Here is a 25,671-nt window from a genome sequence, read left to right on the forward strand (position 1 = left end):
CAGGACAGTGCTGGGGCTAGGGTGTTTGGTTTTGTGCGACTAGAAATTTGGCAACCCTAGGAGAGGCCTATGTGGTTTCCCCACCTTCCTGGAGGGGTCAGAGTCTCCAGCTGCCCCCTACATTCCAGGCCTGCCCTCCCCCAGGCTGGCTGTAGATCCCCAGGTGCCTCATCCATCTGAGCTGGGCTTGTACCTCTGCCCCTCTCCCCATGGAGGAGACAGGTATTCCTGGCTTTGTAGCCTCCTCACACCTCAGCCAGCATATGCCTTTCCCCACACAGTCCCTCACATATATACCCCCGGGGCTGGGAGTGTCATGCCCAGCCACCTCCTGAGTCCTGCAAAATCTGGCACATGGCATCAGCAGCTGGCCATGTGCTGCCTGCTGATGGAATCAGGGCTCAGGTCTGAAGAATTTAAGGCTCTGCCTTGAGTTCACCCTAGCACTCACCTAATACCTCACAGAGCCCCCTTCCCTTGTACCATGTAGGAAGCACTGTTTGGATAATTTATTCTATGTGACAGCTTTTTTCCCCTTTCTTTTTAAAATGGAGATATCCTATCTCCTAGGACCAGAAGGGACCCTTAAGGTCATTGAATCCAGCCCCCTGCCTTCACTTGCAGGGCCAAGTACTGATTTTGCCCTAGATCCCTAAGTGGCCTCCTCAAGGATTGAGCTCACAACCCTGGGTTTAGCAGGCCAATGCTCAAACCACTGAGGTATGCCTCCCCCTGATGGAGGATGGGTAGGGATCCTGGGGCAGAGTTAAGGTGACTGTCAGAAATTTAACCATGCAGTTCCTGAGTTTGGAGAGTTTTTAAAACACCTATAACTTTCCCCTAATATTATTTTACAGGGCACTTTATTTTCAGACTTAGTTCTGGTCTAACAAAGCTTAATCTCAGGGAATAAGATTTTTCATTTAGACACACACTGATGCTGCTCTTTATGCCTCTTGAAATTGGAAATGATCAAGGCTTGATTTTCCGCTTTACCATTTCTAAGAATGCACTTGCCTGTCTGAGAAGTAGCAGCTCTTCCATTCACCTCTGATTGGGGTAGCAGTTGTTTCATTAATTTGGAATCTCAGCAAGATCCTTAACTTATTAATTCATTCAGATTGTTAATTAAATAGCAGAGTGACAAAATGTAACTTTCCTAACAGCAGCCCTCACATTCCCCAGCAGAAAGAAAGTTGCTTGTTATGAAAATCAACCACAACCAAATAAATCTAATTGGGATGTTGGGAATCAGGAACAAACTGGGGTATGAGTGTGCGGGTAAGATGCTCCCTCTTCTGTATAAAGAAAACTGCACATGATTTGAATGGGGGGCGGATGCTGAGGGCCCAGCATGAGGCATAAGAGGAGGAATTGGGGAACAGGGCAGAGGAGTTTAATTAGGGGTGCACAATGAGATGTCTATGGAGACACATTGAGGTATGGAGAGGCATAAAGGAGGTAATTTGGGGTGCACAGTGGGAGGGGTAAGGGGAGCCACTTGGGGTGTTAGTAACAGGTAGAAGAGCAGTCAGTTGGGGTTCACAGGGGAGAGTTAGTAGAGGTGCCACCCCTGGATGTGTGGGCAAACTGGTGTCCGGGGCCACTGGAGTCCCATCCCACAGTGACAGCAGCACAGCCGTGAGAGGCATTTGCTGAGTGAGGCTCTGTGGTGGCGGCTGCAGCTTTTATTTTGCTCCTTCGAAGATGTGATAATTAAATGTTTGGGTGAAAATGTTTGTACAGCATAAAGGGAAGTTTTCGAAATAAATATATATATTGGTGATGCATGGTAATGAGCTGGCCCCTCTCCTGCTCCGCTCTGGCTCTGCATTGGCATAAGCAGCACAGGGGGAGGCAGGCTGCGCAGCATTGCTGCGTTATTCCCTAATGAATGGACCTGCAGGCCCCCACTACCCTGCGGCCCCCACCCACCACAGTTCCCCACAATGCTCTGTGGCCCCTGCCTGGCCAGATTTCCCAGAGTGCCCTGTGGCCCCCACCCACCCCAATTCCCCACAGTGCCCTCCTGTCCAGGATTCAGTAGCACATTCTCTTTTGTTTCCTTCTGCCATGAAGCCTCTCTGTGCACGGCTGAGATTTGAAAATGGGTCAAGTGCTCCGAAGGCGGCTATTTTGAGGTTTTTTTCACTCTCCAAACAACAAACACCACGCTAGAAATAATGTCACCTCCCCTTTCCGCCTTCCTGGGCCCGAGAGGGAGAGGCAGGGCACCAGGAGCAATTAAAAAGCCATAGCACCTTCTTTTTAAAACTGGCATTAAAAGGAGACAGCATCTGTCTTTCCAGAGGAACGTTCCTAGGATCGTCTCCCTGCTGCACCTTCACACACACAGGCAGCTCTCCATCCCCAGCCCTCCAGCAGGTATCAGCGCAGCTCCACCCCAGCTTCTATCTGCCAACTCTCTGGCTCCGTCACCCCACCGCCCGGATCCAGGCTGTTTGGCTTCCCGTGATTAATGGCCGGGGGAAGCTGGCATGTGGAATGTCGAGGAGGGCCGAGGATGTTTACATTCACAAACAAGAGAGTTAAGCGGCGATACTGCCACATTAATAAGTAAAGCCCTGCGGCCGGGAGCCAAATTAATAAACCAGGCAGCCTGGGAGGAAGTGAGATGAATTGAAGAGCTCCCTGTTCAGTGGTAACTGGGCCTGGGGCCAGGTTCAAAAACACTTCAGCCAGCCGCACAAGAGAAACAAGGACTCGCTGGGAGGGGAAGGACGGCCCTGGCCGCTGCCTGGGGCCAGCTCTCCAGGCTGCCTTAGAGTAACGAGAAGGGATAGGGAGCTAGGTGACTGGCTCAGTGGGGTTGGGGAGCCGTGGAGTGATCAGCTGCCTACAGTGAAGGGTGACTTCCTCGTCCTGAAGACTCTGCCGCTGTTCCCACCCCCAACACCCTCCCTCCCTCAGAAGCATCCTGTTCCCAGTACCCAGGCCAGTGCCCTGGAAGGTAATAGAGTTCTGCCTGCGTAAGTGCTGCAGGACCAAATCCATGCCCAACCAGTGCCAAGCTAGAGTAGCTGGGCTGGGCACTGAGGACAGAGGGAGGAATCCTCTCCCAAGGTCACAGAGCCACAGTCTCTAACAGGTCCCCTTGGTAGGCCGAAGATCCATGCCATGGTGAGGAGAGTCTCCTGGCACTCCCCAGCCGCCCATGTATCTACCTGTCTCTCCTAAACCACAGTTACCGCCATCTGCCAGCCATCTGGCCTCCTCCCTCACCCAGGCATCCAGCCGCTATGCTGAGAGAGCATTGCCTGGCCAGCAGCAAATAGGGCAGTGCCTCCCCTCCATCCAATCCAAGGGAGATGGAGGAAGAGCTGGGCCAGCTCAGAAGTATCTCTGTGTTACAGCAGCAGCAGCAGCACCTGACCACTGGCTCTCCTCCCCCTGCTTCGCCTACTCCGAGTCCTGTCTGGCTAAAGGGAAAGAGCTCTGGCAGGTCCACTAGCTTCTCCGGGGCTAATGAGAGTTAATGCAGACACTGCGGCCATGTGCCACCTGTCAGGAGTCTCCCATGGGGACCAGGAGCAGCAGCTGATGAGGAGGGAAGGTCACAGCCGCTGCAGTCCATCAGTATGCATGCGCCGGGGAGCGCAAGCAGCACAGACTGCTAACAAGTGAGTCCGCTCTTCCAGTGGGCTAAATTTAGAAGCAAAAGCAAGAAGGTGAAAGCCTCTCACCTCCTTCCCAAACGCAGCTGAAACATGCCCAGCCTGTCCGCAGCCAGCTGCCGGCTCATTCACTCCTGTAGTGCTGGCTTGTCAGGGAGGCTGGAACCAGAGATGCTGTGAGGGCCTCCTGGCCACTGGCTGTCTGGCTACTCTAATCACAGCATCCAGCCCAGGGGATCACCCTCCTGGTTCATAGCATGGCCCATATTTTCATCCTGAGCTTGTCTCAAGGACACCTGCCCTCCCAGGTGCAACAGCCCTGGGCAACACCAGCCCCCCCGCCATGGAGCAGGGACCCGAGGAAACGAATGTGTTTCTATCTTTATTTAATGCAACTGAATAAGGACGACGAGGAGCAGCAGCTTTACCTGATGGCCCATGCACAAGTGCTCCCCAGATCGCAATTTAGGAACCTCTGGTATGACTCCTATTCCATTTCCTGCTGCTCCCCCAGCTGGGAGAGGCTAGCACAGCAATAGCTGTGAGCTCCCCCATAGCCAGCACCCCTTACAGTGCCCCCTACTGGGAGAGGCTGGGCCTGAAGTACCCATGAGCTCCCACCACAGCCAGTTCTCCAGTGTTGCTGTGTCCTCCAGTGGTTTGTGCCAGGTCTTCCATTGTTCGCTGTGGCTGCTCTGAGTCATGCTGGCCTGGCAGTACTCTGCAGCTGGGCTGCTGAGCCAGTCCAAGCACACCTGGCAGACATCCCAGGGTAGGACAGCTAGCATGTGGTTGCCCTTCTGATTCAGCGTGCCTTCAGGCTCCTCCATGCCCCAGAAGAAAGTGTTGGGATGAAGTGGAGGAAGGAGGCCCGGGGTGGGTGGGAGAAGAGCCCTTCTTCCATCCTGCTGGCCGAATTTGGGAAATCAAGTTCCCATCTTGCCCTGTGACTTTGGTGGGGCAGGTGCCAGGGAGCAGTGGCAGAAATTGGCTGTCACAGAGCGTCTCCATTGCACTCCTGGCAAAGAACTCTCCACCTCTCTTCCACCTCATGACTGATTAGGTTGCTGACTCCTCCTTTGGGCTTGTGGCAGCTGGGCACAAGGGTTTGTGTGACTTGCCTGTCTGGTTGTCTTCTGTCCCTATCAGCAGCCTGCCCACAGAGTCCTCTTTCAGTTTTCTGCACCCAATCCCTCCTGTCCCCTGTGCAGAGAGATGCTGGATGTCACAGCAGAGCATGCCCTTTGGGAGAGCCTGAAGTATGAGCTCCCTCTCCCCCGCCAGTCAGTCCCCCATCTGCAGCGTTTGGGTGTGCACTCCGGTAATGGGAGCCATTGCACGAGGCTGCCCCGAGGTGAGGCGTTAGGGTGGCTGAGCCTGTGTTCCTGGGGACCCAGGCTCCTGTCCTCAGAGACACTCACTCCACTCCACAATGCCCAGCTGCCCTGAGACCTTGGCAGATGGAGCAGTCACCCCTTTGGCTGAGGGAGCCAGGGGTTGGCCAGCCGGGCACCGTGTCTCCACAGCACAATGAGCCAGAGCCCGAGCAGGTGCATGGCAGTTGTTGGATCTGCACACGTTCGCACCAGCTGAGGGTATGGCCCCGTCTCCCTGGCACAGGGAGCAGGCTTGCCCAACTAGTTTCCCAAAATAGCCAGCTATGTGACTCGCCAGCACTGACCGGTGAGCACCTGGCTCCTGCAGGGGTGAAGCTGCTGCCGCACAGCCCAGCCTGTACTGAAGCATTGCAGGAGTGCGCTTCTCCCCCAACCCCCTTACCTCAGCACATGGTTGGCCTGATGCTGCTGACCTGGGAGAGGTAGAGTAGGAAAGGCTCGGAGAACAGAGAGAGTTTGGAGAATGCAGGAGGAGTACGGAGAGGAGTGACACAGCTTCACCTCCTGTACAGGGATCCAGGTCTTTCATAGCCCGGGCCGTGGCCTAAAATGACTGAAGGGCTGAGAAAGAGGAGGAGGGCATAGAAGAAAGAGGCAGGGAATTGGACAAAGGGGAGACACCTCATAGCCTGGCCCTGAGGCAATGGTTGGCTCAGCTCAGTGATGTACCTGGGGTTGGGGAGATAACAAGTATGCTCTGGGATTTGTTATTATCTCTGTGCTAGTAGCTCTTTGAGGCCCCCCACCAAGCTTGCTGGCCCATTACCAGGCACTGCACAGACACAGAGTCAGAGTCAGTGCCTAGCCTGAAAAGCTTACAGCGCCACAATCCCCTTTTACAGGTGGAGCACTGAGGCCTAGACTCTCAAAACTGTTTAGGCTTCTAACTCCCATTGGAGATGAAGTGACCTGCCCCACAGTCACACAGTGTAAAGAATTTAATCCAGATCTTCTGTGTCCCCATCCTGTGCTTTATGCATAAGATCCAACCAGCTGGAGTCACAGCTGGTGGGCTGCAGCCTTCCCTGGGCCCAGCAGGGGGCACTCTGACTGGGAGCACTGACAGTGCAGAAGCTGCCGGCCAGCAGTTCTAGTTGATCTCGTTCCCACGCTGGTCTGCACCAGCGCCCTGCTCATCAGTGTCTGTGGAGGGGAGTTTTTTGCCCTTGACAAGGCACCACGGCCATGCAATTATCCCACTCTGACTCAGTTTCCCGATATCCTTGCCTCTGAGGTGCCCACTAATGATTGTCCCAGCTAAACAGTTTCCTCACCCAGTCCCCACTGTCTTATCTAAAAGCAGATGCGATGGGCAAAGGGGGGATCAGGGCGAGGAAATCGTGAAGGACAAAGTGGGTTAAGATAGAGAGGTGGCTAGATGCGTACTGAGGAAAGGGAAGCCAGCCTGCAATGGCTGTCCCGGCATGTCAGATAACAGAGCTCCTCTCAGCCCGCCCATCAGCAGCAATGTCATGTGTCTCACTCAGCTCAGGAAGTGTGCACATCTGTCCTAGTTTGGCATGTAGGCCAGATTCAGCTGGAAGCAGATCCAGCTCCCATTGAATTTGGGGGAAGTTGCACTGTGAGTTGCATGTCCTTTGACCTCCCCCAAAGACCCATCCCTTTGTAACCAAGGCAACCGGTTATCCCTTGTACCATCCACCCTAAATCACTTGCCTCTAACTCATGCTTCACTCCAGCTAGTATGAACAACAGCCAGACACCTCTTGAAGTGCCCACTTCTAATCCTGCTGGGATGGTCATTAGGCTCCTTGATGGCTCTGTTCCCAGGGGCACAGACCAGGATCTGCCCCTATATTCTGCTACAGTCCTAAATGTGGTGTCAAGCTGGCACTGTACTTGGTATTCAGCATTGCACTGGAAAGAACTACTCCACTGGCTTGAGCTTGAAACCTCCTTGGATGGGAACATTTTGACAAATGGGGTTCACTGGAGACCGTGCTGGCAGAGCCCCTACCTGCTTCACACCTGAGCAGTTCCACTAATGGAGCCTGCGGACACTGCAGCCTGCTCTTGGCAGAGTCTGTGCTGTTCTGGAACTTGCATCATTTAACAACAGAGCTTGTGGGTGCCTGGAACACGAGAGGTTCCTAGGACAGAGTTTCCACGTGCTGCAGGCAGCTCTGGCCATGTCTGTAACCTCCTCTAACCCAGACCTTTTGGACAATGGAGCTCAGAGATCTCATGAGCTGGGCTGAGGGTGTCTGCAGCCTTGTTGAACTGCAGTGGCTGGGCTGAGGGAGTGTGGCTGGCTAGGGAGCAGCTTAAACCGAAGCTGGTTCGCTGATGAAAGTGACAAAGTCTCCGAGTTGTGCTGCTAGCAAAGACAGGAGCCCACCTGCTGGATCTTATGCTCTGCCAGCAGCTATAGAGCTCTGGAGATGCTGAATTCAGCCTGATGTTGGCAAAAGTTATCAGCTCAACTGGGTCCTGGCAAAGTTCTCCAAAGTTCAGACGTTTGTGGTGACTGGCTCCAAAGTTAACCACCTGGCCTTCTGGGGCATGTTCGAGGACGTGCTCTTGTGGAGGGCACTTGGAGTTTCTAGGGCAATCATTTCTGGGGACGTGCCTTCCCAAAAGCACGTCAGGAGGAAAACATCTCCATTTGCACCCCTTGTGGCTGTCTGAGTGACCGCCACAAATCTCTCCTCTTCCAGGAAACCACACAGGAGAAAGCGGAAGCAGAATGGAGGTGTTTCTGAGGGGCACAGAGGGAGATGAGGGGCTGAGGCTTAGGATGGAAAAAGCAATTCACAATCTAGCCATGGAGTAGCTGCACTGCCTTGGCTCTGTAAATGAGCCCCTTTTTCCTGTGGGCTGCATTTCTCATGGTGATTAACAGGCTGTTTGTGATCCTCCCCAGGCTTTTTCTTAATTTGTGGGCAGATTACCCCCAACTAACCGCAGTGAGCCATTCTTGTGTGTGGCTGCCTGGAGAGCTCACAGGGACAGTGTGGGTGGGGTGAAAGAGAGCAGTCAGTCTGACTCCACATTGCACATGGCTAGCCTACCCCTCCCCGGCCACGGAATCCCTTCCCCTACCCTGATCAGACAGGTCATTCTCCAACTCTCTATTGTCCCCTCAGTCCAGTCCTTTCCAGATCCAAATTGCTGACCCCCCCTGCCCACAAACATACCAGCCTTATCCCACTGTCACCCCCGTCCTCAGTCCAGACCCAGATTCCCTCACATGCACATCTGCTGCTGTGCTGCTGTCATCCCGCCCTGATCCAGATCCAGTATTCTCTTCTGCTGTTCATCCCCACCTTGACCTAGATCCAAATTCTCTCCTGCCCCATCCTGCTCTATCTGTGTGCCTGGAGCCAGCTCCCTTCCCCTCCCCTCCCCTCCCCTACCCCAGTGCTGTCCTGTTTTCTCCCACCCCTCAATCCAGAGCTCCTGTTGGATCCAGAGCACCCCCTAACTTTGCTGCTTTCTTGTCCTCTTCCCCCCACCCCCAGCATATTTCATGCAGCTGAGACTTTAAAAAGCCCCTGGTGGCCTCTCACTTTTCTTAGGTGGGTTCCCCACAGAGCTGTGAGGGGGGGCCCTTTACCTGCACATGTGTGGGACGGTGTCATCCACTAATTGTTTGCTAATCAGCGCTAATTGTGCTCTTGTCTGCCCTGGAATTGCACAGCACGTTGAACCTGCCATCGGAAATCCCTACCAAGTGGCCTTATTATCAAGCCCCAATTAGGAACAAATGCACATTTCATTATCTTGTGACATGGGTATTTTTTTTTACTGTGAACTTAATTAATTAAAGTTCAATTAATCCTAAAATTGCTGTTCCTCCCCTGCTGCGGATGTGATGGGGCAGCAGGGAGGAAGGCCAGGTTTGGAGACTGGCTCTTTGTCTTGCGTTCGTTAAGCGGAAACAGTAGGGGGCCACAGGTCATCCAAACTAACTCCTTGGAAGAGCTCCATTGTGATGGCCAAGCAAGGAGCATTCTGGGGCATGCCTTTCCCATGATGCTCTCTGCCTGTTTCAGCTGTCTAGGGAAACACACTGGAAACATTGAGAGTTTGACCAATTTCAGGATTTTTCCAAGCAAAACCAGGTGGGCAGCTGAAGTGAATGACAAACTGGAAGCCACAAAGAAGCAAAAACTAGGTCACAACACACCTGACAATCTGTGACATGAGACTTAATCATGGCCTCATCCAACGATCGTCCCCCAAAATCCAGCACCCATCTTCAACTGCACATTTCCTGCATCCTGCTGACAGTGGGCTGATAGAGATGGCACCAGGGAAAGCTCTGGTTGGCCTCATGGGCAACCTGTTGGTTCAAGAGTTAGTCACATTAAATAGACATTATTCAGGGTGGGGTGGAGGAGTTTGGGCACTTAAGTCACATGGTCTTGTTTCGTCTCCCTGATTAGATGACTGTTTTAAAATAGCTATCTGTCAGTGGGGGAGAGGATTGCTTTGTGTTTAGGGGACTTGACTAGGATGCGGGGGCCCTGGATTCAATTCTTGGCTCTGCCACAGATTCCATATGGGACCTTAAGAAAGTCATGTGGCTACCATCACATTAGCCAGCAAAGTGTTTATATCATTGTCATGGTATAATTCCCCAACCTGAACCTTAGCGTCCAAAAGATGGGGTACCAGCATGAATTCCTCTAAGCTCAATTACCAGCTTAGAACCTGTAGCGCTGCCACCAACCAGGAATTCCAGTGCCTGGTACACTCTGGTCCCCCCAAAACCTTGCCCGGGGACCCCCAAGACCCAGACCCTCTGGATCTCAACACAAGGAAAGTAAGCCCTTTCCCTCACCGTTGCCTCTCCCAGGCTTCCCCTCCCTGGGTTACCCTGGAAGATCACTGTGATTCAAACTCCTTGAATCACAAAACAGAGAGGACAATTCACCTTCCTCCCTCCTTCTCTTTCCCCCTCCCAGACTCTTCCTGAGAGAAAGTAATCCTGGCACAGAGAGAAATCAGCCTCTCTCTCCCTCTTCCCTCCTTTCTCCCCACCAATTCCCTGGTGAATCCAGACCCAGTCCCCTGGGGTCTCACCAGAATAAAAAAACAATTAGGTTCTTAAACAAGAAAAGCTTTTAATTAAAGAAGGAAAAAAATAGTAAAAATTATCTTTGTAAATTTAAAAAAAATGGAATAGGTACAGGGCCTTTCAGCTATAGACACTGGGAACACCCTCCCAGCCTAAGTATACAAGTACAAATTAAAATCTTTTCAGCAAAATACCAATTTGAACTCCTTTCAGCCAAATACACATTTTAACTTCTTCCAACCAAATACACGTTTGCAAATAAAGAAAACAACCATACGCCTAACTCGCTTTATCTACCTAGTACTCACTAGTCTGAACTTATAAGAGCCTGTATTGGAGAAATTGGAGAGAAACCTGGTTGCACGTCCGATCCCTCTGAGCCCCCAGAGTGAACAACAACCAAAACTAACAGCACAGCATAAAAACTTCCCTCCCTCAAGATTTGAAAGTATCCTGTCTCCTGATTGGTCCTCTGGTCAGGTGACAGCCAGGCTTACTGAACTTGTTAACCCTTTACAGTCAAAGAGATATAAAGTACTTCTGTGCTATTAACTTTTCTTATCTGTTTATGACAATCATAATCACTATCAGAGCCAGATGGATAGGGAGAAAACTGATCTGCAGCAAATGAAAACTGTGAGTTTGATTACCTCAGGTACCTGGGGCTTGCAGTGGGCAGACTGGCCTGAGAAAAATTAACAAATCCCAGACAATTCACAGGTTTTAGCACAAGTGAGCCTGTGTCCAAAAATTCAGTCTGAAACTTCTTGGCTCCTACCCCCTGACCTATCTCCCTTCTTTTCCCACAGGGTAAACGTTATAAAAATTCCCTGGAGACGGTGGGGACCCCGGATTCCAGCCGAGGGCGCAGTGAAAAGAAAACCATCAAGTAGGTGCCATGGGACAGCGCTGGAAGGGATGAAAGCCTCAGGTGTTGCCCTGGGGAGTGTTATCTGCTCCAGGCAGCTTCCCAGGAGCTGAGAACTCCTGAACCCCAAACACCAACACATCCCCACACACTGCGCCCTGTACACCCTGCCCCCACACAACCATGACAATCCACCAACAACTCACACATCGCGACACACTGCCCCATTCACCCTGCCCCCACACAGCCTTAGCACACCACTAACATTCACACATGCCCACATACTGAGCCCCATTCAGCCTGTGCCCACAGAGCCTTGACAGTCCACCAACACCCACATATCCCTACACACTTTGCCCCTGTACACACTGCCTCCACACAGCCACGACAATCCACCAACACCTGCACATCCCCACACAGTGTGCCATATACCCTGCCCCCACAGAGCTTTAACACCCCACCAGCACCCACATATCTCCACAGTCTATGCTCCATACAACCTGCCCACACACAGTCCTGACCATTCAACACCTGCACATCCCCACACACTGAGCTCCATTCATCTTGCCCCCCCCGCCTTAACACACCACCAACACCCACACTTCCCCACACCCTGCCCCCACACAGCCATGACAATCCACCAACACCCAAACATCCCCCCACATTGTGCCCCATACACCTCACCCCCCACAGCCTCCACACCCCACCAATACCCGCACATCCCCACAGACTGTTCCCCATTCACCCTGCTCCCACACAGCCTTAACACACCACTAACACCCTCACATCCCCATATTCCTTCAATGTCCACAAACGCATCCATAGACTCGGAAACTCTGAACATTCCCACACCGTGATGCCTTCAAACAGCCCCATGCCTCTGCACCCCAACACTCCCCAGAGTATTGCCCATACTCCTATGCCCCCAGACTATCCCATTCCACCTCCCCCCACACTCCTGCACCCTCAAATACTCCCATGATCAGACTCCACAACTTCTGCACCCCAAAATGCTTTTTAGCCCCACCCCCAAATACACCCTTGTGCTCCCAAACAAACTCGCCCACCACTGCACTCGCAAACTCTCTCACCCATGACTCCCAGCACACACACCTCTTCAAAGGCACACAGCTGCCTGCCCCCCAAACACCCCCATCTCCTCCCTTAGCTCAGACACCTCATGACACACACAGCCCCCCACACCGATCAGACACCAACCCCAGACTGCCCCACTTGCACCCAGTCACGACCCACAACTGTGCTCCCTTGCCCCAACACCCCCCCTCCCATCTAAACACTCCAGTGCTGCCCCTGTTCCCCAGCCTTGAGTGAGAACAGAGCCTACCAAAGCCAGATCAGGCTTCATGTCTCCCTGCCCCCTTCAGGCAGCAGGCAACCACCTCCTGGGAGCCCAGGGGACTGTCCCCAGGGCTGCGAGTGCTCAGAGCTGTTTCCTCAGGGTGGGCAAAGCCAGGGCCTCAGGTCCCTCATGCCAGGCTTGTAGCCATGGTGGCAGGGCTTGGTGAGGCTGTTAGGCCATCATGTTGCATCATGCCTGGAGGGGCTGCTGATTGCCAGCCAGGGTCTGCTATAAAAGACCAGGTCCTGCAACAGCTAGTTCCCCTGGTTCTTCCTTCTTCCTGCATGGCCCATGTTCCCCAAGGGGCAGCCAGGGCATATGGAGGGGCAGAGATCCTAGCTGTTCTCCATATTGACAGCCATTGAGGTAACCAACTGAATCTGGGCTCCCACGCCCACCCCATCCCAGCCCTGCTGGACACATCCTTCTGCAGAAGCCTGCTTGGCTTGAAACAACCACAATGAGATTTATTCTCCTCTATTCACATCTCAGCACCCAGAAGTCCCCTCTGCCCCATATGGGAGGGAGAGGTGCCTCAGAGGCCCCTCTGCCCCACAGAGGGAGGGGAGACATCTCAGGGTCCCCTCTGACCCATAGAGGGAGGGGGAGGTGCCTCGGGTCCCCTCTGCCCCACAGAGGGAGGGGTAGGTGCCTCAGGGTCCCCTCTGCCCCACAGAGGGAAGGGAGACATCTCAGGGTCCCCTCTGCCCCATAGAGGGAGGGAGAGGTGCCTCAGGATCCGCTCTGCCCCACAGAGGGAAGGGAGATGTCTCAGGGTCCCCTCTGCCCCGCAGAGGGAGGGGAGACGTCTCAGGGTCCCCTCTGCCCCACAGAGGGAGGGGAGATGCCTCAGAGTCCCCTCTGCCCTACAGGGGTAGGGGACACCTCAGGTTCTCTCTGTCTCACAACAAGCGAAGGCCCTGCTGTTCACTCGGCTGTCTCCAGGATGTCTCACCCCATTCTCATGCACTCCCATGGTGCGCTCTGGTGGAATATTGGCCAAAGCGAGGACTTTTCTCGGTGCTTCTCTTTGTTCAGAGGCCAAGGCAGCATCCAAAGACAGAGATGCCAATGGGGCAGTCCCACACCCGCTCTGCAAAGGACATGGGCCAAGGGCTGTAATGCGTGACTGGGCTGTGCTGCAGGAGGGCTCCTAGGAGGTGTTCACTTGGGTGGAGAAATGGTGTGAAGGGCTAGTGATGGGCCTGGGGTGCTGTAACATCATGCAATGGAGCAGTGCCCACCGGGGCAGTAAGATGGGCCCTCAGGGGAACTGGGCCCTGTGATTATGACTGGGCCCCAGGTGGTTCCTACCCACCGCGCCAGGACAGTGATATTGGTCAGCCCTCTGCCTGTTCTTCCCCCCTCACCCGCCCTGGAAACCTGGCATTCCCTTCGGCATGGACTGTGCGACTCGGGGGAGGGCAGCTCGCCGGGGAGGGGGCAGCCCTGTGAAGAGGGATGGGTGGATGACTGATGCACTTCAACCTGGCCAGGGACATCGTCATGTCTATTGCTCCTCCAGGCTGAGCCTGTCGCCTTCCAACTGCCTTCCTGAGGAGCGGCCACTTCCAGTGGGCCTGTGGCTGCTTCCTCCTGCACCAAGCCTATGTGGTGCCTTGCAGAGCTTACGTCATGCCAAGCTCTCTCCTCACCTGCTGTGACCAGAGCTGCCCCTCCATGGGCCTGCCAGTGGTGCAGTTATTGTGGATCAAGTATGTGCGCCAGGGTCTTTGGGTGTATGGGATCTTCCCTAGCATAGGTCCAAGAGTGGCAGCGCCTGTCCTCATGTGGGCCAGGGGACCTTGGGCAACATGCCCCTTCATGCAGTGCCCACGTGGTGGCCCCAATGCATGCTCCAGACCTGGTTGATGTCCCTGACCCCGCTGATGAGTGAAGTAATGAGAGGTGAGGTCCGTGATGAGTCGCAGAGGAGTGGTGTGCAGGCTGCCCCCTGAGGAGAGGAGTCACTCAGGGGACAAAGAGCTAGCCTGAGACATGCCATCCTACACCGCAGACACTCACCCCATCTGTCACGGAGTGTGGGGAGTCCAGTCCTGCACCCCTCTTCCTGGGACCCACAGTGACTCTCAGCCAGCCAGTAAAACAGAAGGTTTATTGGACAACAGGAACACAGGTTACAGCAGAGCTTGCAGGCACAGTCAGGACCCCTCCATCGAGTCCTTTTGGGCTTTCAGGGTGCTTGGATTCTAGCTAGGATACCCTGAATTCCGCCCACACAGCCCCAAGCCCAAACTCAAAACTGCTTCCCTCCTGCCACTCCCTTCCTTTTTTCCCCTTCCCGGTCAAAGGTGTTGACCTTTCCCCTCCCTTACCTAGCTCAGGTTACAGGCTCCGGTATCATCCATCCCCTAAAGTCCTCCCTTGCTCTCCCATTCCCCACACAGACAGCCCCTACTGCATCACACCATCCACTCCTCAGACAGTCCACTCTCTCTCTCTGGAAGGGTCTGCCTACTCCCCAAGGGGTACGCCGCCCAGTCGAGACTCTTTGCTCTCTCTCCTCGGGACTCGAAAGCTGCCACTTCCCAGAAGCCTCGAGGGTCTCCCAGCACTGGTGACAAGAGACTCTCCAGACAGCTCAGCCTCCGATGCCCAACTAGCTGGCCCTGACTGAGGGAGAGAGCTGCAAATCAGAAACCCTTTGTCTCTCCCTCTCTCCTCCACCCTCTCTTCTCTCTTTCTCTCCCCACCCCTCTCTTTTCCCTTCCCTGCCTCCCCTCCACTTTCTTTCTCCCTTTCCCCCTTCCCTCCACCGGGTTGTGAGCGAGCCTTGTGGTCGGAGGCTAAAGGCAGTGGCCCCCGGGGCCCGCACGACCCCCTCTCCTCGGCCTTTCATCTCGCTCTCTGTGTTTGGAGAGGCCGTTTCATGCCAGAACCGCAGGAGGACTGGAGGAATTAATGAGGGGAGCTGGGGCTGAGTGCAGGCATGCAGCCTGCTGGGGACCTTTGAAGTCTCTGATGAATTTGCCGCAGTACCACTTGACTTCAAAGGTGCTGCTTGTCGGATCCCACATACTCCAGGTCGAGCACCAGGAAGCCATTGGTGGCTTTCTGAAGTCAGGAGGCGATGGGTAGATAAGGCTTGTCTCTGATCTGTCCGTGGCATGAAGTGACCTATTTAGAGTCTGAGGAGATGTACAGCCAGGCAGTCGCAGTGCACGCCCTGCTGAATCACGCTCCCTGGCTCCCGCTGCACCGCCAAGTGGGGACTGACCTTGTGCCGCAGGATGGGACAAGAGGGTTACCCTTAGTACAGGTTTTCTAGGAGAGGAGGGTCTCACATCTGGAGCAGAGTGGCATTAGTTCTGGATCCTGCAGGGAGGGATTACACATCTGGAGCAGGATGTCAGCTGTGGATCCTGCAGGGAGAGGTCTCACATCTGGAGCAGGGTTTCATCTGTCCAGGATCCTTCAGGGAGGATTTGCACATCTGGAGCAGTGTCAGTAGCTCTGGATTAGAGAGGAGCACTACATCTAGAGCAGGGTGCTATTAGCTTTGGTTCTCCACCTCTGCTGTATTAAGATGAGTCCTGGTGATGGACAATGCCTATCTAGGTGGAAGACAGACGGGAATAAGAACCCGTTGGTGGATTTGCCATCCCTCTCAGGTTTTTAGTGGCTAGTTTCAAATACTAGTCCTGTGTGTCTCTTGAATTGCTCCCCGGGTCCCTCTCCTCTCTCCAGCTGGGGTTTCTAGCAAATCTCGAAGTGATGGCTGAGCAAATCTGACTATGGTCCTGGCTCAGTGTCTCTCAGAGGCCAGTCTGGGGAGATCCTGATGGACCATCACCCTAGCTTGACTCCCAACTTTATCAAATGTTCTTAGAATCTTTCCATTCCCCAAATCCCACATCTTCCCATGCCTTGGGACCTGGGTGTTGAGTCCTGCCAGCTCATTTCCCCTTTGTCTGAAGATGACATTCCCCACACCATGCTGACCTCCAGTTTCTTGAAAGATGTCAGTCATTCTCCAAGACTGTAATGGATTCTGCCGCTGTCTCAATGCTGGGGGGCTACGTTTTGTACTGCCCCATTGCCAGCTCTAGCGATTATATTGTAAGTCTCGAGCAACTGGATGTTTTCCTGATGACCCCAGCTCTTGGACTCGTGAGTCTGTGAGAATCTCAGCTTCTGTGGTAACACCTACAGTGCGTTTCCAGCCCAGTAATGGTTGCCAAGAAAGCTTGAGAGCATGACTCCCTAATACTCCCAAACTGCCTCATTTTTAGGCCAATCTCATGTTTTTGAGGGCGTGCCTCCTGATTTCTGAATGCCTGGAGCCATCAGTTCTGCCATCATCCAGGGGGCAGGATAATTGGGATGTGGCGAGAACTGCCTTGAAGCTGTTCCCAGGAACAGAGCAGGGAGCCTGGCGAGACATTACCAGGTTGCTGTGTCCAGCGGACTCTCCTTTAACCTGCGCTCCATCTCTCTCTCTCTCTCCTACCAGCTTCTGGAGGCACCTGCTCCCGTCTTTCTGATGCTCTTCCTTCGTTTGTCCCCAGTCCATCCTCCCTCCGTGTGTGCGTGGATGTGTATGTGTGTGGCAGGCCGATGCTGCTACCGCTGTGGCTTTTCTTTCACAGGAGGAGACGGAGCTGCTCTCCTTTCTAACCTGGCTTCTTTCTGGTTTTGAGGGGGAGGGGGTTGATTTTTTTTCTCCTTCCTCCCCTCGCAGGAATTCAGATTCTCTCTCTTGTATTTCCCTTTTCTTTCTCCCCTCTTCTCCGGCCGATGTAGTGATCTAGACAGAGACTTTTGGAATAACAATGACAACACAGTGCAGCAGAAATGGAGCTCCTACCCTCCCAAGGAGTTTATACTAAACATTTCACCTTACGCCCCATACGGTGATCCACGACTTTCCCTCAAGTGAGTCTCTCGTTACCTGGTTGATCATGTGTAGTGAGTATATGCGCAACCCACCACCCACCCACCCACCCTCTCCTCCCCTTCACCTTCCTTCTCTTCCTCTTTGCTCCACCTCTTCTCCCGACACACTCCACCCCCATGGGCAGACAGCCATGGAGACGAGCAACCCCTCCTGCCTTCCCCCCCCCATTTCAGTGGTTCCCAACCACTGGCACGGGCGCCAGTACTGGTACGCCAGGCCAGTTCCCTGGGCTCAGCCCCTCACTCTCTTAGGCTCAAATCCAAGTCAGAGAGAGCATTGCCAGGGACTTCAGTGGCCCTTCACAAGGCACCGCTGCATTGGGCTGCCCCCTTTCGAGGCTGGACCCAAGCTCCAGGGTGGAATAGAGCACAGCCCACTGAATGGGAAGCAGTGGTGGGCACAGGCTGGCACAGCGGTGTCCTCAGGATCTGATACAAAGCTCACGCCAGCCAGTGAGAAGCTTGCCATTGACTTGGCCAAAGTTCAGCCCAGGCCCTTTGCCTGCTAGACTGGAACAGCTGCCCCAATGGATTGGGAACCACTGCCCTAGGTGACTCACTGAGAGAGGCTAGCGCCCCCCTCCCGCTGCCCCAGGTCCCCTCTGCTCTCCCTCCCCCACCCCCGCGGCCCCCCTTGTCTGCAGCACAGGATGGGGTTGCGCGTTTGGGTCCCCCCTCAGCGTGTACTCTGCATTTGCACTGTGTGGTGGTGACTCTGATGCTGGTAAGCTCTCACTAACATGGCTTTTCTCTCCCTCTGCCTGTACTGGTGCCTCTCCTAACAGTTTTCTCCATCGTTTAACCCCTCGTTGTCTATGGGATAACGTAACTTTGCTGCCATCACACACTCACCACCGAGCCGGGGCCGCCTGTTGTTTTTTCTCTCCTCTCCCTGTTGCCAAAGGCTCCCCCTCAGCCCTTTCTTTTGCAGTGCTGATGTCTCTCTTTCTCTCTCTGTCTGTCTCTTGTCTGTCTGTCTCTCTCTTTCTCTCTCTCTCTCTTTCTCCCCCCACGTGTGGCCTCCTCCCCGCCACCCCCCCTCGCGCCCATCCTGGTGGATCTTGCCCACCCCAGTGGCTCTCTGCTGTCGGGTGCTAAGTTGGCCGCCTCTTCTGCTTCGGGGTTGGCGGGGGAGCGAGAAGGACGCCTGGGGGAGAAGCAGCAGCTCCGAGAGGACGGCATGAAGAGCAGCCTGTCTGCCCACAGCGAGCCCAGCAATGGGAAGGCGGGGAGAGGCCGATGGCACACGGTGCAGAGCCACCTAGCAGCAGGGAAGCTCAGCCTATCCAAGTGAGTGAGAGTGCTTCACAGGCCCAGCCCGGCCCCATGAGGCACTGCAGCATGGGGTCCAGTAGAGCATGGGGTTGGGTGAATATCCTGCTGTTTGAGTGGCTTATCCCCCACGCTGGGGTCAGGCAGAAGGTCCAGGAGAACGTGGGGTCGTGTGAGGGGATTACTCCACCCCAGTGGGATCGGACAGGGCAGTCTGGAATGTCTGAGATGGCAGGAAACACGTCGTCACCTGATGGGGATTTAACCCCGTGTGTGATGAGAATTCCCTTGATCCTTGGCAAAGCATTGTCATTATCTCCATTGTGGTAGCATCTGGGGGACCCCAGTCAGAACCCAAGGCCCCAGTGTGGAGTCCCTGTCATTGGAGAACAGGTTTGACAACCACCTGTCAGCACTTGTCTAGGTACACTTGGTCCTGCCTTAGGTTAGGGGGATGGACTGGATGACTTCTTGAGGTCCTTTCCAGACCTCTATTTCTGTGATTGTGCTAGGTGCTGTACAAACAGGAAAAGACAGTCTCTGCCCCAAAGAGTTTACAATCAAAGTAGAAGGCTAGAGACCACAGGTGGGTCTAGACAGGAGAGTTTGAAGGAGGACACCGAGGTGTCTTTGTGGATGTCCATGGGGAGCTTCTGCCGTACGTGAGGGAGAGAGCATGAAGGGGCCTGTCTGAACATTTAAAAAGTGGATGATGGAAGCCCGGGCAAAGCGGAAGGGGATCCGACCTCTTGGCGACATTGGAGAGACATTGGGTAGGATGGGGCTTGGCCGGAGAGGACCTTGAAAGTGAGAAGTCATTTGTCTTTGATGTGGTGGAGGAGGAGCCAGCAGAGCAGTGGAAGGAGAGGGGTGAGAACGTCAAAGCTACAAGCCAGGAAAATGATCTTTGTGATGATGTTTTTAACAGGAGATAAGTGGGGCAGGGCTGCTTTTGTCAAGGCCAGAGAGGAGGAGGTTGGTCAAGACGGGGTGCGCTTGGATGAAACTATTAGAGGTATGGATCTTAGAGGTGGTGTGCAGGAGAATGTGTAGACCCAGATCTTAGAGGTGGTGTGCAGGAGAATGTGTAGACCCAGCCTGGATGTGAGGACCTACAGAAAGGGCCAAGGCAAAGATGATGCTCTGGTAATTTACTAGTGGATTGCTCCAATGGATGAACACTCCAATATGGAGTCATTGGTTTGTGTAGTGAAACAGCTGGTAGATTGCCCCACTCTTGGGCTATCCCATTCCTACCCTTGGAGGCAGGAGCATTCTTAGTCCCACCCCCATGGACGGGGCTAATGGCAGTACTGACTTCTTGGAGTCCATTCTATGTCCAGATTTGGCCTAACTTTTGCAATAAACTAAATTTTTGGGCCCCAAAATTTTACTCCCTTAGTCTGATGTCAGAGGGGAACTTGGGGAAAAGTTTGAGGTTTATCAGAGTTAGAAAAAAACAGAGTTTCTTTAGGACACTCGTAACTCAGTTTGGGTTAAAGGTTTTGGACCAGATTCTCGGCTGCTGTAAATTGGCGTAGCTCTATTCACTTACATGGAGCTACAGTGTTTTGCACCAGATTGAGGATCTGGCCTTAAATTTCTAATCTCTGTTGGTTAAACTGCCCGAGATCGAGGAAGATACAGACTCCAATGATGCAGTATTTAACTCAGATACTATGCTGTGCTGTAATTCACTAAATATCATGTATAATTCTGCACCCTAACTAGAAATACAGCAAAGTAGAAGAACATATATTGATGTATGGTGTGTTTTCACATATAATTGTGTTGAAATATATTCATTTAAAAAAAAAACTAAGGAAATTCCCAGACAAAATGCTTTGTTAAGATGCCAGTAAGGTTTTAATAACATATTCAAATTTGTCATTTAAAATTTTGTTAAAGTCTTATTGTTATAAAGAATAATTTGAAAGCCAGGAAATTGTAAGTTAAGATTCAATTTACAAAAAAAGAGAAAAAAGAAAGAAACTGTGGAAATTCAGAGTTAAGGTTCCATAAATAACCTTAACTCTGTCCCTGAACAACCTTCTGTATCCCTTAGACATTTTTCCAATGGCCCTTTCCCTACATTTCCTATATGAGCTACATGCCCCTATTATAGAGACCCCTTTCTGTCTTAAGATTTGCAAACTGCATTATCACTTCATTGAAACAACATACCCAACTACAATCCCTCCTCAAATCCACGCTCGTGGACTGTGTCAAGCAGAGCACCTGCCTCCCATCTATTTGATACAGAGTAAAGATCTCTCCTTCCCACAAATGCTCACTGGAGCAAGACAGGACAACACTCACATCACACTTTCTATATATGGTCCCCAGACACATTACCTGTTCCAGAGAGGACTTGCTCAGGTGTTCAACTACCATGTGGGTGGGAGTAGTGATGGATGGATGGATAGATGGAAGAATGGATATATGGATCGAAGTTGCGATGGATGGATGAGTGTGCATAAGGATGGATGGATGGATAGATGGATAGATAGATAGATAGATACATAGATAAATAGATAGATAGCGGGGTGTAACTAGCTAGATAGATAGATTTGACAAACTTTTGAAAATGACTTGAAGCACTTGGCACAGGCACCAATCTATGACATGTGGTTAGTGCATTTAAGAGTGGGAAATGGAGCAGAGTTAGGGTGTTTGAGAAAATTTAGCTCTGAATTTCTAGACTGTAATGCCTTTGCATTGTCATGAATTTCCTCTTGACTTTGTCTTTACTGCTTTTTTAAATACAATGTGCCCTGTTTTAAGAAGATTTCTAGCAGAGGAAATTGATCTGCTTCACAGGCCTGGCTGTATTTTAATGAAGTTCCTTTTGCTGGGGAGTAACACAACCGCTCCTGTAGCTGATACCTGTGATGGGACTCTCCATTGCATTGTGTGTCTGGAGGAGGTTGACCTTCACTCGCTTGTGCCATAGGAACAGCAATATCGTGGGGGCAGGAGTAGGTACTAGCAGATGCCAGAGTGCTAGGTGTGCTTGATGCCAGGTTCGTACAGTCCCCTCTGCATCAGAAGCAGCTCCCATGTGTCAGTTACTGCTGAGAGAAATTTATATATTCCGCTGGCTCAGGGCCTAGATTAGCCAATTTTAGTTTCCTGTGATTGAGAGATTGTAAATTGGACTAATTTAGGATTTGATAGAAAACTGAAATGAGGTCGCTGAGCATGGAAGCGAAGGCAGCGGCTGGGAAAGGCCCATCTCTGCTTCATACCAGGCAGCAGAGGGGCTGCCCTTGGGGACTTGTCACCCAGATGGCATTGCTCCTTCCGAATCACGTTTGCCAAGGAACCCAAAAATATACACCAAGCCAGAGGCAATGCCAGCTGGGTGACACACCTCTCCAGGGCACCTGGGTCTTTGAGGCAGACTCTGCTTATTCAGGACTTCACTTTTTCTCTTTCCTTTTATTCTTTCTTGATCTCTCTCTTTCTCAATCTTTCTTTTTTCTCTCCCTCTCTCCTTTCTGCTCTCTGCGTGATGCACGAAGGCGCAGCTTCACCATTGTGTTTCAGCCATAATTACAGCCCAAACCTACATAGAAAGTAGTCAAGGTTTTCCTGCTGCTGCCACGGTGAAAGCGATTCCTCTGGGGCCCGTCTGGTATGTGCCACGGAGGTGGCATCTGCTGCCACCGTGGCTGGGCTGTTCTTCCTTTGTACTCTTGGGAACCATGCAGGGTCTTAGGTTTGAAATGACCATCAGGGTGAATGGTGAATACCCTGGCCTCACCCCAGCCGGCTGCTACAGGGACGTCTCAGCCGAAGGCATGTCCTCATGGCAGCAGCAGAGCTGGGGGACAAAGAGGTTAGTTGGGTCCTGGCCACATGCTCCTCTGTTCAATCACGTTTAGCTACCTGCTTCATTGACTGTCCAGCTGAGTGCCTAACTGGGTGCTCTGTATGCGTGCATGGCCATGTGCTCTGCCTTGCGCCCAGCCATGTGCTCCAGGTGCATGCTCTCATGTGACAGCTGTGTGCTCAGCAACGGGCTTTGTCAAATATCCAGGAACTGTGTGCTCAGCTGTGGGCTCTATCATGTCTTCAGCCAGGTGCTCCATTGCATTCCCAGTTGGGGCACTAGCCACGGGTTCCATCGTGTGCTCAGCTATGTGCTACTTTGCATGCTCAGTTTTGTCTGGCTGTGCTCTACCCTCTATCTGGCTGTGTGTTTATCTTGGTGCTCTACCATGTATCTGACCGTGTGTTTATCTGGGTGCTCTGACATGTATCTAGCTGTGTTTATCTGGGTGCTCTGCCATGTATCTGACCGTGTGTTTATCTGGGTGCTCTGCCATGTATCTGACCGTGTGTTTATCTGGATGCTCTGCCATGTATCTGACCGTGTGTTTATCTGGGTGCTCTGCCATGTATCTAGCTGTGTTTATCTGTATGCTCTACCATGTATCTGACTGTGTGTTTATCTGGGTGCTCTGCCATGAATCTAGCTGTGTTTATCTGTATGCTCTACCATGTATCTGACAGTGTGTTTATCTGGGTGCGCTACCATATATCTGGCTGTGTTTATCTGGGTGCTCTGCCATGTATCTGGCTGTGTTTATCTGGGTGCTCTACCATGTATCTGACTGTGCATTTTTTCTGGGTGCTCTGCCATGTATCTGGCTGTGTTTATCAGGGTGCTCTGCCATGTATGTGACTGTGTGTTTATCTGGGTGCGCTACCATGTGCCTGGCTGCATGTTTAGCCGTGTGATCACCCATGGGTCTGGCTGCATGGTTAGCTAGTTCAGGGGTAGGCAACCTATGGCACGGGTGCCGAAGGCTGCACGCAAGCTGATTTTCAGTGGCACTCACACTGCCCAGGTTCTGGCCACCAGTCCGGGGGCTCTGCATTTTAATTTAATTTTAAATGAATCTTCTTAAACATTTTAAAAGCCTTATTTACTTTACATACAACAAGAGTTTAGTTATTTATTATAGACTTATAGAAAGAGACCTTCTAAAAACGTTAAAATGTATTACTGGCACGCGAAACCTTAAATCAGAGTGAATAAATGAAGACTCGGCACAGCAATTCTGAAAGGTTGCCGACCCCTGAGCTAGTTGAACCATTGCATTATCTTGCCATGTGCTCTATCCTGGGTCAGCTCATGCGCTCCGTATCTCATGCCCAGATGAGCCCCTGTCCCCATGTGGGCAGCTGGCTGTATTTTTCAGCAGTGCCACCAGCCCTTTCCACCAGGGTTCAAACACTGCAAAGGCCAGATCGTGACCTGGCCGTTGTCCCTTTGGAGTCAGTGATGCATCCCTGATTTACCCCGGCTGAGCATCTGGCCCTTAAATGCAGAGCCATCCCGAAAGCTAAAAAACACAGATGCAAGAGACAAGCAGGCATCTTCCCCCTCTCTGCAGGGCAAAGGAAAGCTTGAGTCCAGGGGCTTTCACTTCATGGCTGGGCTTTGGACTGCCTCCCAATTGGCACTACACCATCACCGGCATGTTTGTGGTGGGGGCAGAGGAAGGGGCAGCCAATCAGGAGAGAGAATACTGGGAAGTCATTGCCCCACGCATGCGCCAGGCCTGACATTGCTGGTGTGCCCAAGGGAATGTGCACAGTACACTTGAGGGGCTTCTGTGGTGCTTGAACTTGGAACCTGAGTGGCTGGGAATGCGCCTTTTTCACACCAGCTTGGCCTGAATTTTGCTGAGGAGCCCAGTTCCAGGACTTTGGAGAGCCCCCAACCTCACAGTCCCTTTGAGGGACTGAGTGGCTGCCCAGCTGCAGCCAATGGGGAGAGGGGCGTTTCCCACGTGATGGGAAGCAGCACAGACACTGGGGGGTTCGCCTTCATGCAGCAGCCTAATTAGTTCAGAAAGGAGGTCGGCCGGTGTGCTGAGAAGGCACAGGCTTCCTGTGAGCTGAGTGGGAAAGGAACGGGGACAGCAGTATCCCCAGCGTTGGCTCACGGGCACGGACACGCCAAGCCCTCAAGGATCGGACAGGTCTAGGAGACATGGAGTGGGGCGGACAGACAAGTGAGATGGACACGGGGCAGAAAGCTTGCGCCTCTGGGAAAGCAGAGACAGGGCCAAGACCTAGAGGGGCGGCTTGCTGGTTCCGAAGACCCCCAGCAGAGAGCGTACCACGCTGGGGCATCTTCTCTCTAACTCTCTTTTTTTGCTTTCTCCAATTTTGCCCCTTCACCTTCTTCTCCTTTCTTTCCTCTCCTTTGCCCTCCCCCTCCCTAAGTTTCGAGGACTCCACCATGTCCACAGCCACTACCCTTGAGTATATCCCCACCTCAGCAGGAGACCTGAAATGCCAGCGTCCCCGCACGCTGATGCGCCAGCAGAGCCTCCAGCAGCCACTTAGCCAGCACCAGAAAAGCAACCACAGCCAGCCCACCACCAGCCAGAGCCTGGGGCACCTACAGTCTCACACCAGCTCCTCTTCCAGCGGCGGCAACCCCCGGGGCCGGAGCGGCCAGTCGCGGCAAGGGGTCTCTGCTGGCTCCAAACACCGGACGGCTGGTGGCCGAAGCCGCTCCAACCCCGGGAGCTGGGACCACGTGGTGGGGCAGATTCGCAACCGAGGCTTGGACGTGAAGTCCTTCCTGTAAGTTCTCTTTCTCTTCTCTCTCTCTCTCTCATTTGTTTCATCTGCTCCTTCTTTGCTAGCCCGTGGCAGGCACCCAATGCCATGCCGGCCACTGAATTTTCCTCTCTCGTGGTCTACGCCACCAGCCCTCTCACTGCTCTAATCCTTATTTGCATGTGGCAGAGGCAGCTGTTACCCTGCGTGGATCTCTGTCCCCAATCCATGAGACACTGAGAAAGAGAGGGGCTCTCTCTCCTTCCTCTCCCTCCAAATATGTCTGGGGGAAAGTTCTCTCCCTCCCTCCCTCTCTGCTCCCATCAAATCCAGTTGCTTTACCCCACATATCCAGTAAAATCTCAGACTAAAGCATTCTGTGAATTTGGCTGGAGAGGAACTTTTGGGGCCCAGCCCTCCTGCCTCAGGGAACCGTAGGTCCCATCCACTTCCTTCTACCAAAGCAGGAGAACAGGCCTGTCGAGTCCGTCTTAGCAGAGCTGCTGAATCCTGGTTCCAAAACCCCACAAACTTGGGGAACTGCAGGTCTGACTCCTCGCTCCGCAGCTGCCTCACTGTCTATAGAATGGGCT

General features: G+C 52.9%; 1 protein-coding gene across 4 annotated transcripts in view; it reads left to right on the plus strand.

Annotated features, from left to right (window-relative positions):
* Positions 1-25,671, plus strand: part of SYT7 (synaptotagmin 7) — a 167,552-nt gene that overhangs the window by 88,621 nt on the left and 53,260 nt on the right. Inside the window, exons 3-6 of one of the 4 annotated variants that reach the window (XM_030560843.1) lie at positions 10,886-10,965; positions 17,069-17,200; positions 18,296-18,511; positions 24,737-25,102. In XM_030560843.1, coding sequence (XP_030416703.1) covers positions 10,886-10,965; positions 17,069-17,200; positions 18,296-18,511; positions 24,737-25,102 — 794 coding nt within the window. The remainder of the gene's footprint in view (positions 1-10,885; positions 10,966-17,068; positions 17,201-18,295; positions 18,512-24,736; positions 25,103-25,671) is intronic. The other 3 variants (XM_030560844.1, XM_030560845.1, XM_030560846.1) reach the window with 3 other exon arrangements.

The sequence above is a fragment of the Gopherus evgoodei genome, chromosome 4, assembly GCF_007399415.2.
Source record: "Gopherus evgoodei ecotype Sinaloan lineage chromosome 4, rGopEvg1_v1.p, whole genome shotgun sequence".
In the NCBI taxonomy this organism is placed as follows: domain Eukaryota; kingdom Metazoa; phylum Chordata; order Testudines; family Testudinidae; genus Gopherus; species Gopherus evgoodei.